Source organism: Choristoneura fumiferana, chromosome 2 (genome assembly GCF_025370935.1).
Source record: "Choristoneura fumiferana chromosome 2, NRCan_CFum_1, whole genome shotgun sequence".
In the NCBI taxonomy this organism is placed as follows: Eukaryota; Metazoa; Arthropoda; class Insecta; order Lepidoptera; family Tortricidae; genus Choristoneura; species Choristoneura fumiferana.
This window is the reverse complement of record NC_133473.1, coordinates 11638434-11655693: the sequence shown is the minus strand read 5'-3', so window position 1 is coordinate 11655693 and position 17260 is coordinate 11638434. Positions and strand designations below refer to the sequence as shown.

Below are 17260 nucleotides of genomic sequence, written 5' to 3'. Positions count from 1 at the left end.
GAACTTTTTAAGTATTACTTACTACATATTATTACTTTTTACTCACCAAACATTTAAAAATCTATGTGGTTTCTAAACTTTGACACATTTAAGTCAGAACATTTTTGGTCACCATTTATAAATTGCAAGTGTTTGTTCTAAATTAAAATGCTGTTAACACACATACAAAGAACTTTGTGGTTAAGAAATGTTTTAGAGAGAGTTCCATTCAGAGAAAACTCTTATTATAGACACAAGTATTGTCCAGAAGTCGAAGCTGCTATTAATAAACAGATTCAGGCAGAGCAGGAGGCTGCTTTAAAGTATTTGAATATGGCTGTTTCATTCCTTCACCCAAGTGTATCTAGGCTAGGGGCTGGTGGCTTCTTCATGAAAATGTACCATGAAGAATTTCAACATTCCGAGGAGTTTATCCATTACCAGCTTAGCCGGGGTGGAGTTCCTTTAATAAACGGGCTCAAGATACAAACTCCAAATATAAAAATAACCATGATTGAAGCTTTTAAACAGGCTCTGGATTTGGAACATAATGTGACTGAGGTATTTAAAATAATCATGTTATTGCTACTAAAGTATTTTTAATGTTGATGCGAGTGCCATAATTAATGAACTACACTTTTTTACATCTCTACTATTAATCATGGATCACAGCTAGGTCTGTGCAACACATAATTATGTTAACATTGTTAACATAGGTACAAAACTATTATGTGTAAATGTTGATGTTGGTCATGAAATGTAAGTCAGCTTTGTTAGCCTTTAATTTTTGAAACCTTTTAAAAGAGCTATTTTTAAAACATGAAAGTTTGAGAAATTTATGTAAGTTTTACTTACGGAAGTCACTTACGTAAGCGACTTACGATAATTTTTCAAGTGTAAATAGTTTTTGTAAGTGACTTATTGTAATTTCGCACAGCTTACGTAAGTTGGAAAATTACAGGTCTAAACACGTTCGAGTTTGTTTACGGAAGCGACTCACAGCTTATCGAACTAAATTGATAAGTTGAGAAATTACGCTACAATATATTCGGTCGATATTCGGAACAAGTACATCAACGATTGGTAGGAATCACCTGAAAGTAGGGAGAAATTAGCTTAGCAGACGTCTAATTTGCATATTATTATTTAATTACCTATTAAATAATATACCATACCTGTAGCCAGAAATCTAAGTGTGACCATAAGTTTCTCAGCTGGTGAAATAGCCGGTCGAAAATGTGTATCATTTTTTTTTATGATTGGTGCGACTTTTTCCAAAAGATATTCAAAAGTCGTAGAATCCATTCTTATAAAGTAAAAAAATTGGTCTCGGTCTTCCATTCTTAACTCCGTTACAAAATTTTCAAATGCACCTTTTGCCATTCTTCTTTCTAGCCATGGTTTTATCCAGCATTTTCTTTTCTTTTGCTTTCGACTATTTGATAAAATTATGTATGCAGCAGCTGCTTGAACGTGACGACTGTGAGAAGGCATTTTTATTACTGATTTGGGAAGCTAATGTAAATGGGCGTGTAATAATTTCTGCAAGTTTAAACTTACACAACTTACGTAAGCATTATTTACGTAAGTATTTATTGCAAGTGTAAATGCAACTGTAAGTAAATTATGTAAATATTACGCAAGTAACTTACAGGTGTAAAGGCGGCCTATTTAAAATATTCAAATAGTGTCAGGAAAATAATTGAATAAACAAATAATTTTTGAATTCTGTAGCTAATACAAGACCTCATTGGTATAGCGGAAAAAGCCAAAGATTACCACTGTGTGGATTTTGTCACATCAATCTTCATGACTGATCAAATGGATTCAATCAATAAAATTTCCCATCATGTGACTGAAATAGCAAGGTTGTGTGATGAATATGGATTATGGAATTATGATCAACATCTTGCTACAACATACCCGTACAATCACAAGTCTCTGAAGAAATTATGAATTAACTTAATGATATTATACTATAAATAAAAATATCAGTGTGACAACTCTTGTAAATCAACACATTTATTCTATAAAAGGATCTTGAGGTGATATTGGATCATTGGAAAGTATTTTTTTCACTAAGTCTAGGTTGCATTCTAGAAGAGCTGGTCGAAGTTCCGTTTGTGCCCTGCCTTGATCAGTTCTGCATAACATCAGCACTTTCCAGTCAGAATACCATTGCATCACTGTATCTGTAAAAGTTATTACCTGATTAATTTTGTCCGAAACAAACAGAAAAAAATGTTTTTACTAAACAAACTCACCAACAAGTATATCAAAGTAAACTTCAACATCATCCTCTATTAGTGATTTCCAAACTCGCAAGTAATCATTGCATAGTACTGGATTAACATCAACTGTGTTGACGTCCAAATCTAAGGCACTAAAACAAGTCAGTTTGGTTACAGGTACAGTCGAGTTCATAAACTTGTGAGCAAACATTTTATCAAAAATATCTGAACATGCTTCTACACCGTTAACAATAGAGTTTATGAACTCAACTGTACATACCATCGGGCAAATATGTGGTCTACCACCTTAAAGTTGATAATTGTTTGCATATCATTAAACAATAATGCCAAAAAAAGTGTCTGTCAACTTGAAAGTTCAACTTTAGCAACATATTTGTTTGATAGGAACTTGTTTAAAAATTGTTAGACCACTTGTTTGGCTGATGGTACGATACATTAGTGAGGAAACCTGCCCAAATTTATGAAGCAATTCAATGGTGTGTGTGCATTCACTATCCAAACTGGGAACTATGGCTCAAGCCCTCTCGTTCTAGAGGAGACTTCGCCCTAAAATTAGAACTTCGTATCTTGCCGTCCCGCTGACGCTAATATATAATAAGAGAGTGAAAGGAACGGTACGATACGAACTTCAAATTTCGTAGTAGCCCCCCTGTACCCAGCAGTGGGACGTATATAGGCTAGAATGATGATGATGATGACTTACTCAATCGCCTTCTTTAAAGCTATATCCTTGTGTTTCTGGTATTCTGTTCTGAAGAGTCCTTCCAATTTGTTAAATGATTGAGCACAAGCTTTATCAGGAATGTCTAAAAGGATAATGAAGTAACTCAGTGGCAGAATCCTTTTTTCTTTTCGGCCACGTACGTACTATACGGCTAACTGCGCGGTTTTAGCGCGCCGTCTCTTTCTCAAGCGATACTTTGAAGAGCGACGGAAGGCGGGCTAAAACCATCTAAAACCGCGCGGCTAGCCGCAAAGTGCGTAAGTACCTGGCCATAGAGTTACAGATTGGGTTTTATTTCTGCTTACCACAAAACATTTCCAGCCGAATACTCTTTTGTACAGAGCAATTAGAAATAACTTCTTTTATTGTAGATATTGTCGAAATATTATCCGATTTAAATATAGCTAGCCCTCTCCTGTGAAGATTTATGAAATACTTATTTAAACAGGTTATTTTTATAATGATAATTTTAAAAAATGCTTCGAGTGCTACGGCCAGAATATGAACCCGCATCTCTTAGAATAAGCCATGATGTATATGTCGGCGGCCGATCGTAAAATCCACCCAGTGCCGGTTTTAGCACTTCCAGGGCCCTGGGCGAGATTTCCACGGTATCCCCAACTTTTGGAAATTTCCTAGAAGGTATAGGCTTAGGCGCGCCTTTATGTCGCCCCACCGCGCCCTACCCTAACGCCGTTACTGAATCTGCCAGATCACGAAATTCCTAGGCATATCGCGAAATGCCGCCATTTCATGAATTGGCTAAGGGACATCCGCCATATCGTTCAAAACTCACCGTTTAACGATTTGCGTAGTAACATTTAGGCAGATCATGAAATTCTTAGGCATATCATTAAACGCCGCCATTTCATGATTTGGCCAGTTTAAGCAGATCATGAAATTCCTAGGCATATCATGAAACGCCGCCATATCGGTTCTAGCACTTCGCCGGCCGCTGCCGCGGCACGCTCGCTTCGCTCGCCCGGCTCGTGCGCATACTAAGCGCTCGCTCGTCGTACCTAAATTTTTCCGTTTTTCGGCGTATCACGATGTGCTTGGTATAGAGCTATAGAAATATCGACGAATGCGTTGCTTTAATCGATCTGCCGTATTGTTTCTCAGGCACATCGTGATATTCCTGGCCAACTTTAAGGCATACCTATTATTATCATGAAATGGCGTCATTTCACGATATGCCTAGGAATTTCGTGATCTAGCGACTTTTACGATAGGCCGCCGACATATATTACCACTTCTATTGTTAAGTAGGAGTCGTGACTTATGAAAGTGGCGATAGATGGCACCCCAAAGGTTAGATCGAAGTCTGCGATGGCATGGTACCACACACCACTACTGGCGTATGCAAGCGATGAATGTTTTCGGGGGGGTTGGTAGGGGGCGACGTGGTGCAGTTATTAGTAGCATACTCAGCGCGTATAACCATGAGATGCGGGTTCAAATCCCGTTTGGCGCACCGAAAACTTCATTGAAGACTAAAGTTCTGTACCCTTAGTGTAAGTTTTCGCAAACTTTCCGCTAGAGGCGCTGTTCGTGTTTCCATACAAATTGAGATTTTAACGCGAATGCGTTATGGGTACGATTTAGTAATACAAAAAAACGGCCAAGAGCGTGTCGGACACGCCCAAAATAGGGTTCCGTAACCATTAAGAAAAAATTAAGTAATATTTTTCTAAGGATTTCGTATTTTATACGAAATCTTCCAAGTTTAGATATTTTATACCTTAGGCTGCTATTTACTCTTAACTACTAATAATTCTCAAGAAAACTTAACCGTTATAGTTTTCCTTGTAAGTTTGATATACTTACTGCCATCCTAATTTTTTTCAAATTTTCCCGTCCACCCCACCTGTTTAGATTAGAGGGGGGGGGGATGGGTGGGGACGCCCGATTTTAATGAAAATTTGCACTTTAATTAATATTTTGCAAACAGATCACTGAATCGAAGAATCGTTCTCGCGAACCCCTAATGATTTTAAAAGACCTATCCAACGATACCCCACATTACAAGGTTGGATAAGAAAAAAAAAACACCCCACTTTACGTCTGTGAGGTACTCTAAAAAATTTTTTTTGCCGAGTGAAACGGGCCCTAAGACTTCTAGGTATAACTTACTGTAAACGACAAACAAGAATAGTTCTAAGCAGTGTATGAGATCGTGCAATAGCCACATATGAGGCAGGCCTGGGCAGCTCGCCTGGCAGTGCCTCAGACAACCACGATGTCATTTCAGCCACTGAAAAGCTGCCTGACACTCGCAAGTCGCACCATGTTCTGGAGACAAAAAACACTGTTTCAAAGGCAAACTAGGTAGGTATTTTCTCCTAGTCAAGTGTTCGTCTTCCCTGTTTATGAATACTTTTACAAACAGGATTACCTGCTCTCACTATCCGACTCTGGGTCTTCGTGCTGTGAGTAATAAGGCAGTGCCGGCAAGCGCAGCTTCATGAGACGTGCCACCCGCGGGGCTCCAGCAGGCAGGGCATATATCAGCACTCTGATGCATTCCGTTAACACTGGTGTTCCTATAGCATAGCGCATGCGGAGCCATAACCGTCTCGTGCCTGCTTGGCATCTCACCGTTGCCAGAAAATCAGACTCCGAACCCTGATCGAAAACAAAATTTATCTTTATTGGAAATTAAATTTGAGATTTACCACGAGTTTTACGTTAAATGAGAACATCATGAGGAAACCTGCACAAACCTGCAAAGCAATTCATGGTTTTTGTGAAGTTCCCAATCCTCACCGGGCCCGCGAGGGAACTACGTCCCAAACCCTCTCATTCTTAGAGGAGCCTGTGCCCAGCAGAGGGACGTAGGTAAGTATATAGGCTGGGATGATGATGATGATGCGAAGAAATAAATTGGATTTTTTACTTTACCTGTGACTCGCATATGCTCAGGACGGCTGCACTGTCAGTGCGCATATCCAGCTTCCGGTTACAATATATGAATAGCATGTCCAAAGGTACGGGTGCCATAATTCTTGCTTCTTGCCAACCGTCTTGAGAGGCTCCTAACAACTGCATTTGCCAATTTTAAATTACAATAAGTACATATTAATATTGGTAGATTAGATACTTTGAGCGATGTGGTATAGAAATTGGTATAAGCACTTACTTCGTACTGAATATCCAAAAGTGGTGGTACTGACACGCCACCTTGAAGGGATCGTGTATTCCTCTGATATTTCTCTCGTTCATTAGCTGCTTGCTTTTCCAACCGAGCAACCTCGATTCTTTAACGTTAACATGTAAGTAGAATTAGATAGGTAGGTATAATATAAATATACTCGTATGTATGATCAAGCAGTAAGCAGCATCTACGTAATAAAGTTGAACTGTAAATGAAATCTCACTCAAGTTTGCTTCGTCGTGTGGCAATAACATCTTGAGAAGCATTGGTTAGCATTCCAGACCCAGAAACAATGCGGGTTGACCTGAGTGCAAAGACCCGGCCAGAAAACGTGGTCACCAGTAGTTCTGTATCCTCTACTCCAACGCACCCGCCGCACACTGATGTTACAGGCTCTCCAGAAAACTATAATTCAAGTTAAGCAATTGCTTATATAATTAAATTACATACCTATCTTTAGCTTAGAGATAGAACTGATTGTGGACTATTTATAGAACCTCACATAAGTGTACTTCAGGCGTGGTTTTTCGGCAAAATTTTCCATATCGACAAAGTAAAGTTGAACAGATCCGTCATGGCGACCGACTGCGAGATGTGCGCTGCCGTTGGAAAGGTACCAACCCAAGCACATCACTGATCCCAGGCCTTTGCCTTCCACTAGACATTTATTTGTCAACATTGATCTGGAAAATAATTGATTAGGTTTAGTAGACCAGCCTGCCTGTACGTACGTACTTGCGCATTGGAGTTTGTATCTTACTTCTACCGGACACTAGATGGCGCTAAAGGTCGCCTTACTTGCCTACCCAACATAATCAAATCATTGAAATATCGTACTGTTTTCGTATGAAACCTCAAAGATAACTTACCTACTTGGTCCAAGATTTAATGTAGTCTAAGTGGTAGTCTACATTGAAACTTACTTTTCGCAAACAATAAGTCCTATTGAGCCGTCAGCAGCGCCGTAGAAAGCATAGATCTCTGCAGCATGTATAGATGGCGGTACCAAGAGACGCGAGGGACCCGAGGTCACTACAGCCCTGGCCGCGATCTGTCCATTCTCCAGCATTACTGCTCCTTTGTTGGCGACTAACACGAGAAGACGCACGCGGGTGTTCTGTTTTCGAAAAAATAAATACATTTTTAATTGCTTCAAAATACAGTTGAGGAAATTTGAACTGAATCACGTGCCAAGGTGGAACCTTTTCATAACCATACATTTTCGCTATGATTTCTTCGGCAGATTTAGGGGATAGTCACCATGGCATTAGTAGCAGGTATACCGTTTAATTTAAGGTTTGAATTAATGGACAAATTGTAACACACTTTTCTCGGTATTTCGAACATAAATCGACTAAAAATACCTACATGTATTAATATCTATTAGCGGTATTTATTAAGTCCTCGAAAATTAATAAAATTTGGTTCTAACATTGGGAGTAGCGAAAGCAGCGATGTCCAGCACCCTGTCCTCGCAAGTATACGAATGGTATTCCCTCAAATCTCTATAGTGGGTAACAGTACGGCCGCTGCATAATATCAAATCACCTGCCAGAATGGACCTGCAATGATTTTTACAATAACCACTGTGAATATTTCAGTATAAGCTTTATAGAGCGTAAATAGAATTATAGGTATTATAAAAGTGTAGGTATACATGGATGTGATGGTCTCCGATAACGACGTTTCGATTGAAAGGAAAACTTTGCCTTTCCTTGTATAGCCTTTGACTTCATTGCCTGACGCCGCAAACACTTTATCTGCTTGTGAACCTAAAATTTCGTGGATTATTATTATTATTGGTAAGTGATTTTACATTGTGACAAAGACCTTAATGGATGGGGCAAAACACGGAACTCATTGGGAAGTGACAAAGATGTAAACACGGAGATTACTGTAAGGTAAGATAAGTAGTCTCAAAATAGATGAATTGCTATCCAAGTATTTAAAGGGCGAGTAAAGATTTTACCGTGCAATGCAAGTAGATAAGTCAGACAAAAATAATTAATTAGCAATGTTCTTAAGTTCCTTCTTAAATGTGGTCCTGACTCACCATCATTGGTGGCTAGTTGAACGGCTGTAATCGGTTTTCCTGGTAATGTTTTAAACTGAACAACTGCTTCTTCGCCTTTTATACTTAAACATTGTAGAACTCCGTTTTTGTCTCCTATAACAAACTACAAAAAAAATAACTTAACTGAGTTTCTTCCTAAAGGTGCTGCGACCAAACCGCTGCTTAAAAAACGGTGACGGTACGGAATCGCAGTGACGCATCGTATGCGCACCGTTTTTTTTTGCATGCTTTTCACACCGCTGCGCTGCTAAAATACGCAAACGGTGCGGAATCGCAGGGACGGGCCGTAAACGACAAGACTTGTTCGGTAAAGTCCTGACGTTTACGGCACGTCACTGCGATTCCGTATTTTAAGCAGCGGTGTGGAGAGCATGCGATAAAAACGGTGCGCATACGGTGCGTCACTGCGATTCCGTGCCGTCACCGTTTTTAAGGCAGCGGTTTGGTCGCACCTTAAACCATTTCAGACTATATCGTACTCACTTTTTGCTGTGTTTTGGAATCGGGCGCTGGTAATATTTTTAGTGTATCGGGATACGTGACCCCGCATATAGTGTAGTCTATTCGCGATAGATCGTATTCCATGTTAATAACTCTGTAAATTTAATATCTATTTGCTTTAGCTAAAAGTAGAGCTTCAGTATAAACTACATGTAGGTACCTATGTAAATTATTTTTGTATTTCTTGCATCCTCACGGCTCAAGGTTTTTTTTAGATCGATAGCACCTAGGAAACAGAATTATCAACAAATGTAAATTTTACACACACACAGTCGAGTAAAATGAAAACAATAAATTTAAGAAGTATCTAGGTAGAATCGGAGTTGATGAGGAGTAGAGAGAAAAGACAACATCAGGTCAAGATTCCTACAACGAAACGAGTGTTGAAGGTACCTACCTACGAGTTGAAGCAGCAACCCTATTAATATTGTAATAGGTATCATGTAAGTGCAGGCACATATCTACTTCATCCGACTAAGTAAAGAAAATCTTTGACTACTTACTGGACTCAGTTAACACGGAATTTTTGAGGGACAGTTATCCATGAATTTAATTTAGGTAGTACGACGATAAAAACGGTGTCTTGAATAGCTTTTTTGACATTTCGAATCTTTTGACAGATATTTTTTTGTGACGTATGTGACGTTGACGTACAAATAAACGTTTGTTTTTTTGGGGTCGTTTCGTTAAGATAACCTTTAATTTAATTGGAGAAAAAGCAAATAATATTTATTAAAGAAATGGAGAAAGAAAACGCTATCCAGGCGGTGGTTATGATGGACACCTTTAACAATAATTTTGACCCTGTCACTAAGTACAAACCGATGGTAAGGCTTTCAGATTTGTACCTACTTGGCACTCAGCAAGTTTCATCATATTTCTTAAAGTTTCCTAAATATTCAAACTTTAATTATAGGGTTTATTCGCCGTCGCCGGAGTGCCACTCGTGAATTATGTTCTTGAATCTCTTGCTTTGGGCGGAGTTGATGAAACTATTTTATTTTGCTGTCATGATGGAGCTAAAATAAAGGAACACTTAAGGCTAGTATATTAACGTTTAACGTTTTGTATCAAAAATTTTGTTCCAGTAACTATGGTTACTGAAACATAATATTCATACCCCGGGGCTTTTGGGGCACAAACAATTTGCTAAAGAGTAGACATTAATAGATAGGTTATTCTGACAAAACATCATATTATGCCTAATGAATATTACCTCACTGCGAATTGTAAACTATACTAGTACTTTAGGTTTAGTACCAAGGCTAAGGCCAAGGTTATGAGATAATAATAAAAAACATTAATTAATTAAGTACCTGCAGTAAATTTAGTAGTTGATATGAATTTCGAAATAAATTATTAATATCTTTTCTAAATTTGGAACAGTTAAGCAGCGGCGTCATGCTGTTAATATACATATTAGCCCGCTGAATGATCTTTCTACATCGGCAGTTGTAATAGGTGCAATTTAAATTTCTTGAAGAAATCAATTGTTACATGATGTGTTTGCGATCGCAAACATTTAAAACCAACTTTAATTTATTAACAATGCTGTTTCCTTTTATGCTCAAGTTTAATTTGGAAATATCTCTGATGGACAAGTTTGAACCCTGTAGCTTTTTAATAGCATTTGGGAATAGAGTTATTGTGAGTGGCAATTTAATCTTGAAGGATTTAATTTTTTCAAACTTAATTTGATTAGGATTGAAACAATTTCATCTTACGAATATTTAATATTTTTTGTGTTTTAAATATGTATTTTTTTTCTAATTAATAAATTTATTAATTAGGTAGAAACCAGCTAGATTGTACTCTGTTTTTTTACTCGATACCTACTCTTTGGCTAATGTCAATCGTCCGTGCCCCGAAAGTCCCGGGGTAAGACAAAATTAAAACTTGTAATAGAAGAATATTTTTATTCCAGAAAATCAAAAGAAGAGAAGGCCCCTTGGAGCTTAACAATGGAAGTGCAGGTGTTGATGTCAGACACTTGTGAAACAATGGGTGATGCAGTGAGAGAAATTGATGCTGCTGGCCTTATAAGAGGATATTTTATTTTAACTGGCATTACCAGCATTTCCAATATGCCTTACGCATCAATGTTGGAGCAGCATAAGTAGGTTCTAATTTTTATTTCTGTTTATAGCAATAATTTAATAGGAGTATCTTTTTGATTTCTTTAGTGATAATATTCTTACTTTGACTTTAGTATGAAGGATAATCATAATTGATGTACAATCCTACTATTGCAGGAATCTGTGTAAAAAAGATAAAGGTGCTGCCATGACTTTGGTTTACAAAAAAGTATCCTGGGAACATCCCCTCATCAGCATGGACAAGCCCATCTTTTTGGCAGCAGATGCCAACACCAGAAAAGTGCTCATTCACAAAAAATATAAACCCAAATCAAAGGATAGGACTATTACTTTACCTTTGGTAAGATATAGATCAGAAAGAAGATCAGTGGTGGGCTAAAAGGGGGGCAGAAGGGGCGGCCTGGCCCTGGCCTCCAGTCCTGGCGGGCCTCTAAATGTCCACAAGTATTTTATTGGGTGTACTGCCTTTTCGGCGAAATATGTTTCGCCAAATTTCACTTAGCAACCAATCTTTCGCCAGTTTCATTTGGCAAACCAATCGTTGGCATAATACTTCGTATTTGTCTTATTCCGCAACATTTTTATATTGCAAAATCTTACTTTATCACACTTTTATGTGGCAAATAATTATGTAGCAAATAACAAATTGTCAAATAACATTTAGCCAATTTTTATATTGCAAAGTTGTACTTCAAAATTTGGCTACTGGTTCGCTACAACTAAATAGCATAATACCAAGTTTCTAGTAAGTTGCGATGTCAAAACAGATTAGTTTCAAAATGTCTAAAGCTTGAAATGACTTACACCTACTTCTTAAAATACCGTATTCTTGATATAACTATAATTCAAATTGACTTTATCATGTTTTGACTAATTTTCATTTCAACTATTTCCCAAAATGTCTAAAACTCAAACTAACTTGATACAAAAATGTCTCAAGATAAAACGTCAAATTCTCAAAATACCCAAATTTCAGTAGTTCAGTACCTATAGAAAAAGGTCTAAATATCGAAATCACTGTTTTGTATTTTTATAAATAGCAATGAATGACCTAATTAATTATTTTTTATCCAATTTCGTCTCCTTACTACTTTTGTCATAAATCATAATATATGATCGAATGATAGAAAATTCATTTGGTATATCTGTATGCTAGTTATCTTATTACTGAACATGAAGTGCTAATAGAAAGATAAATCTAACAATTGCAAAGAATTCCTTTCGTCGGAACGTCACAGTTTCCGTTGCATTACTCAGAAAGTGGAAGAAAAAACTGCTCACATTCAGCATATCCACCCAGGGTATTATGACACTTGGTTGTAACGAACCGGTAGCAAAATTTGTGCGAGCGAGCGAAGCGAGCGAGCAAGACGGTTCGTAGTAGAAGCGACTTGGATAGTTTAGGTTCAGAAGGCTTTTTTATAGCAGCCAGGAGTACTGCCACTAGGAAAATAGGTTGGATGCCATTCAATATGTTGCTTAATTTAAGGTATGCCAATCAATACATTTGACCAAAACATAAATGACATCTTAAAAAAATCCCAGATAATAATTTGCATAATTATAATTTATCAAATGATTAGTTGGGAAATGATATCAGTGCGAAATGTTGAGTTGGGAAATAACATTTCGCCTAAATAAACATATGGGATAAATAGTTTGGGTAGTTAGCTAATAATTTGCTAAATAATTTTCGCCAAAACATTAGTAAACCATTATATTGTAAAATTCTTTATTCTACATAAAAAGACATGGAATTGACAGATAATAAGTTCTCTTGATATAATCTTGATTCCTCAACAAGGCTAAACCACCCTGGGTGGGCACTGATCGAGCTTAGTCTACTGATAGTTTGCAATTTGTGTCATGAATAACAAAAGAATCAAAGTTAACTTTATACTTTTTCAGGAAAGCGTGTTAAGCCATGCTGAAGTGAAATTACACCATAACCTTGTGGATTCTAATGTAGCCCTTTGCTCTCCTTCTGTGCCACCTCTGTTTTCTGATAATTTTGATTTCCAAACAAGGGATGACTTCATCAATGGAATACTGATAAATGAAGAAATTTTAGCTAGTTCACTGTACTATGCTCTGCTAAAAGAAAGCCAGTATGCTGCTACTGTTACCAATTGGAGAACCTTTAAAACTATCAGGTAAAATTAATAATGCAAAAGTCTACATTTAGGTACTATTTAATAAGTATTAAGTTCAAATTTCGCTTACTTTGATACTGTTTCAGTCGTGATATTATCCATCACTGGGCAGCTCCTCTTTGCATCGAAAGTGGATCTCTTTACCAAGATAACTATGAATTCATAGGGAATCACAACTTTTGCAACAAAAGTTCTACTGTGAGCAGGTAAGAGAAAAAGTAATATTCCGCATCAGCATACTTTAAAACTGTTTACGAAACTTACTCGTAAAATTGTTTTAGGTCTAGCTCCCTTGTTGAGGATGTCTTAATAGGAGCAAACACAAGAATCTGCGACAATACAGTTGTATGTAAATCTGTTATTGGAAGAAACTGTGTGATTGGAAGTAATGTGACCATAACTGGAAGCTACATTATGAACAATGTCGTAATAAAAGACAACTGCAAAATAATCAATAGTTTTGTTGATGACAATTGCACAGTGGAGAAAGATTCAGATTTGGAAAATGGGACAATTCTCACATCAAATGTGAAAATGGCACCAGGTTCTAAACTAAAGGGTGCTATAGTAGAAGGACAAGGAGATACAAATGGTAAATAAGAGCATATTGTAACTAGTAACGTAATTACAACATAGATATAATATAAACTAGTAAGTTTCAGTAGCTTAGCTTCACTACTCAATCATCCTTACTATTATTATAACTGTGTAAGTAATTCTGGTCTATCTGTTACCACTTTATGCTCCACTTATGAAATTTGGTTGAAGACAGAGAGTTTAATACCTTGAGAAGGACAAGATAGTTTTTATCCCAGAGAGTTGTTCCCTTGGGATAGTGGTAACAAATTCTTGGCAGAGATAGTCACAGGCATAAGCTTTTAATTAAATATAATAAGTAATATGAACTTTCAGAAAAAAAACTGTCAAAATCCACTTCAGAGAGTGGTACAGAGTGGGAGAATGAATCAACAGGCAGTGAGGCTGATGAAGCTATTGGGCTTGAGAAGACTTGGAGTGATAGCGAGTCATGCTATTCTTCTGACAGCAGTGCTGAGTCCTCAATACCAGACTCTCCAATTCCTGATGACACCAATAGTAAGTTCTCTCGCAGGCTAGTCTTGAATGAATTAAAAGCAGCTGAAGTTTTGCTATGATATTTTAATTTGTTTTCAGTTTTCCTACAAGAAGTCATTGATAGTTTGGCAAGAGGATATGAAGAAAAATTGAAGTGTGACTATTTGATTCTGGAAATCAATTCTTCTAGATATGCATATAATATACAGTTGCATGAAGTGAACTTCTTTGTTGTGAGAGCTCTTCTTAGTATTCCAGTTCTCACTGAAACCAAGAATGTTGTTGCCACAGTGAAAGATATCTTGAAGTACTTCAAACCAGTACTGGCCAACTACATTAAAACTAAATCTTCCATTATGGATTGTTTGAAAGCAGTTGAGGTAAGTGTACTATTTAAACCTGTTTTTATAAGAAAGTAATCAGATAATTTGACTTATGGTGTAATAATTGTTTCCAGGAAAGTTGTTTAAAATGTGAATGGCTGAATGGTAAAGGTGGTCAAGTCATACAACTTCTGTATGGAGCTGACGTTGTGGATGAGGATTCTTTGATGGAATGGTACAAGGATTTGCAAGACAATGAAAGTGAATTTGCCAATCAGCCCTCACTGGTCAAATTCTTTGACTGGCTTCAAGAAGCAGAAAGTGAGGAATCAGACTGATTTTATACTCAAGATAATAAATATGTAATTAAATGTACAGATTTAATTATTTAATGAAGTAATAATATAACATAATACAGTAAAAATCAATGCATATTTTTTATCGTATAGTGGTGTATTGCTGAAACTGAACAGTTGAAAAGTTTTTAATTTTATTTATGTCAAACACAGTAGGTTCACATGGTGAATGGACTTTGATCTGCCTCATGTGAGTATCTCGTCCATTTTGGTGGTTGCTCAATACTGCTATTTGAATCATGAATGTTCTGATTGGCCTGTCATGTATGTCCTTGATTGGTATCATTTCCCATCCTGAAAAAAAAGACAATGTTTTGATGTATTTTATAACATTTTAATAAAAAAAAAAAATTAATGCTACTCACCACTAGGCTCAATTAACTCAATAACCTCAATCTCCTGCAAATCATTGAAGTGAGTTCCAGCTCTAATGGATATTCGGCTCGGAGTATAACTCTCATCCAATTTGTAGTCAGTGTAAATGTAGATGTGAGATACCATTGTTTTTCTTTGAAACTGGATATTTACAAGATGCGGTAGTTGCCCGTCAGATTGCCAATAGGTGTCCATACAGTCATCTCTGAGCTGATCTATCCCAAAGCCTGGAAATGCACACTTAGTCATTGGTTGTAGCAATAGAAAAACCACTAGTGGTCACCACATACCTACTTTTGAGGATGATAATTATAACTGTTTCTAAGGAACAAGCACTAAACATTGTGCTCCAACTGGTTGGTGATACGTATGCCTAACAAGTAGATGCTGGTTAATGGTGATAATGTTTTCCACCTAATTATACCTATGATAAACAATTTTTATTATGTCAGCCACAATAAAACTTAGTGTATCTTTAGTTAACACATTAGTGACTATATTTCTGCTATGCTTGTAACTAGTCCAGTAGCAGCATATTTTCTGCTTTGATGCAATAACTGCCTACAAACAGAGAGCCCAAACTGTCAAGTTCTTGGCATTGAATGTTTTAAATTTATGGAAAAAAATTACAACAAACTGTACTCTTTTGTACTGTTCAACAAAATAGCAAAAATGTGTTATGGTGGAAAGTGCTATTGCCATTTTTATGAATAGCCTTTTTGAAATCTTTTCGAGTCTAATCTGACTTGATTACCTACCTGGTTTACAAGATGATAAGCTCCAAATAGCATGGTTACCCACTTCCCTTACAGTTCCAGATCTTTCTGCAATGAGAGGATCTTTTTCTGATGTCATTTTGTCAATTCTTAAACACCTGAAAAGAAAAACCTCAAATAAGACACCATTAGAACAACATACACTTCATTAAAATATAATAAAATTCTATTGTTTGAGCAATCAATATATATATGTAACTCAAAAAAATCTGTTACTTTAAAAAATAAACCGCTAAGCCGACTTAGATATAATTTAACATGAAGATAGCTTGAGACCCAAGGAAAGACATAAGATAGTTTTTATCCTGGAAAATCACATAGCTTTCGCTGGATGGCGATAAACGCATTCTTCGCAGACTGAGTTGTTAGTAACAGCTAGGTATTTGTTATAATTACTTGGCATGTATCAGGAACTGGTATGGCTTGGTAGCTTTGTTTTGATAAATTTAATTCCAATTATTAGCAGGAAACGAAATAAGATTATTAGAAAAAAAAATAGTCGAACTGGCCCTCGGAACAATATCACTTCAATACAGAGAGTTTCATTAGTATACTGTGCTTCAGGTTCACAATCACTTCCTTCACTACAAACTAAATAAAGAGAAAAAACATAAAACGTACAGACCAAAGGATAGGAACTGACGTATACTATCATGACACTGACAGGCACAGACATGACAGAAGACAGTTGTTGTCATCATTGTCAGCTGTCAGCGAAAACTATTTAAGATACTGTTTAAAATGTGGAGGCGACCTTTGAATATGAAAGTTCTTTTTTAGGGTTCCGTGGTCAACGAGGAACCCTTATAGTTTCGCCATGTCTGTCCGTCTGTCTATCCCCGGCTAAGAGACCGTTAGTACTAGAGAGCTGTAATTTGGCATGAATATACATATCAGTCACGCCGACAAAGTGGTAACATTAAAAAAACTAAGAATTTTTTTTAGGGTACCCATAGACGTAAAGTAGGGGTAATTTTTTTCTCGTCTTATTGGATAGGTCTTTTAAAATCATAGTGGTGTTGTGAAGACGATTTTTCGATTCAGTAATCTGTTTGTGAAATATTCAACAAGTATAGTGATTTTAAACGCGACCGTGTATCACTCACGGACGACGTGCGTGAAGGTCGACCAAAATCGGCCGTCACTCAAGAAAACATCGATGCTGTGCGTCAAATGATAAAAGGTGACCGGCATGTGACATACCGGGAAATTTTTTGGAATGAGTCCGATTCAAATTATTTTACGGGAAGAATTGGGCGTGCGAAAGTTGTTTTCCCGTTGGATCCCTCATTTATTATCTGACGAGCAAAAAGCGACTCGGGTCAATTGGTGCCGCAAAACTTTGAATAAATTCAACGGAGGAGGCTCAAATGCAGTTTTTAGTGTCGTATCGGGTGACGAGTCGTGGATATATATGCATATG

General features: G+C 37.0%; 4 protein-coding genes across 9 annotated transcripts; 2 read left to right on the top strand and 2 right to left on the bottom strand.

The window, feature by feature from the left end:
- The first annotated feature begins 35 nt into the window (after positions 1-35).
- LOC141443476 (ferritin-1 heavy chain-like) lies at positions 36-2035 on the top strand. The gene is made up of 2 exons (XM_074108799.1): positions 36-540; positions 1714-2035. Exons 1-2 carry the CDS (start codon positions 148-150, stop codon positions 1933-1935), a joined length of 615 nt encoding a protein of 204 aa, XP_073964900.1. The 5' UTR covers positions 36-147; the 3' UTR covers positions 1936-2035.
- On the bottom strand, positions 1977-9171 carry LOC141443445 (BBSome complex member BBS7-like). Of its 6 annotated transcripts, none has more exons than XM_074108748.1 (16): positions 9082-9171; positions 8667-8778; positions 8163-8286; positions 7767-7881; positions 7542-7695; positions 7033-7226; positions 6612-6792; positions 6333-6514; positions 6095-6212; positions 5857-5997; positions 5351-5580; positions 5089-5247; positions 3261-3370; positions 2935-3037; positions 2244-2362; positions 1977-2171 (listed from the first exon to the last, which is right to left on the bottom strand). In XM_074108748.1, exons 1-16 carry the CDS (start codon positions 9141-9143, stop codon positions 2002-2004), a joined length of 2274 nt encoding a protein of 757 aa, XP_073964849.1. In that variant the 5' UTR covers positions 9144-9171; the 3' UTR covers positions 1977-2001. The 6 variants fall into 6 exon arrangements, with proteins under 6 accessions (XP_073964849.1, XP_073964863.1, XP_073964869.1 ...); XM_074108762.1 differs by having other exon boundaries at positions 7542-7671; XM_074108768.1 differs by having other exon boundaries at positions 8667-8910; positions 9082-9168.
- Positions 9172-9324: 153 nt separating this feature from the next.
- Positions 9325-14758, top strand: eIF2Bepsilon (eukaryotic translation initiation factor 2B subunit epsilon). Its single transcript, XM_074108714.1, has 10 exons — positions 9325-9511; positions 9601-9725; positions 10609-10800; positions 10937-11120; positions 12689-12933; positions 13020-13139; positions 13215-13525; positions 13846-14028; positions 14107-14387; positions 14465-14758. Exons 1-10 carry the CDS (start codon positions 9425-9427, stop codon positions 14666-14668), a joined length of 1932 nt encoding a protein of 643 aa, XP_073964815.1. The 5' UTR covers positions 9325-9424; the 3' UTR covers positions 14669-14758.
- On the bottom strand, positions 14697-16497 carry APC10 (anaphase-promoting complex subunit 10). The gene is made up of 4 exons (XM_074108724.1): positions 16234-16497; positions 15820-15935; positions 15052-15288; positions 14697-14980 (listed from the first exon to the last, which is right to left on the bottom strand). The coding sequence occupies exons 2-4, from the start codon at positions 15914-15916 to the stop codon at positions 14769-14771; spliced, it is 546 nt and encodes a 181-aa protein (XP_073964825.1). The 5' UTR covers positions 15917-15935; positions 16234-16497; the 3' UTR covers positions 14697-14768.
- Between the last annotated feature and the right edge of the window lie 763 nt (positions 16498-17260).

What these genes read in the sequence shown, in the direction of transcription:
- APC10 (XM_074108724.1), bottom strand. Translation starts at nt 15,916, where the DNA reads ATGACATCAGAAAAAGATCCTCTCATTGCAGAAAGATCTGGAACTGTA. An exon ending in CTTATCATCTTGTAAACCAG is followed by an intron (nt 15,289 to 15,819) that starts GTAGGTAATCAA and finishes GTGCATTTCCAG; the next exon opens with GCTTTGGGATAGATCAGCTC. An exon ending in TGAGTTAATTGAGCCTAGTG is followed by an intron (nt 14,981 to 15,051) that starts GTGAGTAGCATT and finishes CTTTTTTTTCAG; the next exon opens with GATGGGAAATGATACCAATC.
- LOC141443445 (XM_074108748.1), bottom strand. Translation starts at nt 9,143, where the DNA reads ATGTGCCTGCACTTACATGATACCTATTACAATATTAATAGGGTTGCT. An exon ending in GGACTTATTGTTTGCGAAAA is followed by an intron (nt 6,793 to 7,032) that starts GTAAGTTTCAAT and finishes ATTATTTTCCAG; the next exon opens with ATCAATGTTGACAAATAAAT. An exon ending in TTTTGGATATTCAGTACGAA is followed by an intron (nt 5,998 to 6,094) that starts GTAAGTGCTTAT and finishes TGGCAAATGCAG; the next exon opens with TTGTTAGGAGCCTCTCAAGA.
- LOC141443476 (XM_074108799.1), top strand. Translation starts at nt 148, where the DNA reads ATGCTGTTAACACACATACAAAGAACTTTGTGGTTAAGAAATGTTTTA. An exon ending in TGGAACATAATGTGACTGAG is followed by an intron (nt 541 to 1,713) that starts GTATTTAAAATA and finishes TGAATTCTGTAG; the next exon opens with CTAATACAAGACCTCATTGG.
- eIF2Bepsilon (XM_074108714.1), top strand. Translation starts at nt 9,425, where the DNA reads ATGGAGAAAGAAAACGCTATCCAGGCGGTGGTTATGATGGACACCTTT. An exon ending in AGAACCTTTAAAACTATCAG is followed by an intron (nt 12,934 to 13,019) that starts GTAAAATTAATA and finishes ATACTGTTTCAG; the next exon opens with TCGTGATATTATCCATCACT. An exon ending in AAAAGTTCTACTGTGAGCAG is followed by an intron (nt 13,140 to 13,214) that starts GTAAGAGAAAAA and finishes AAATTGTTTTAG; the next exon opens with GTCTAGCTCCCTTGTTGAGG.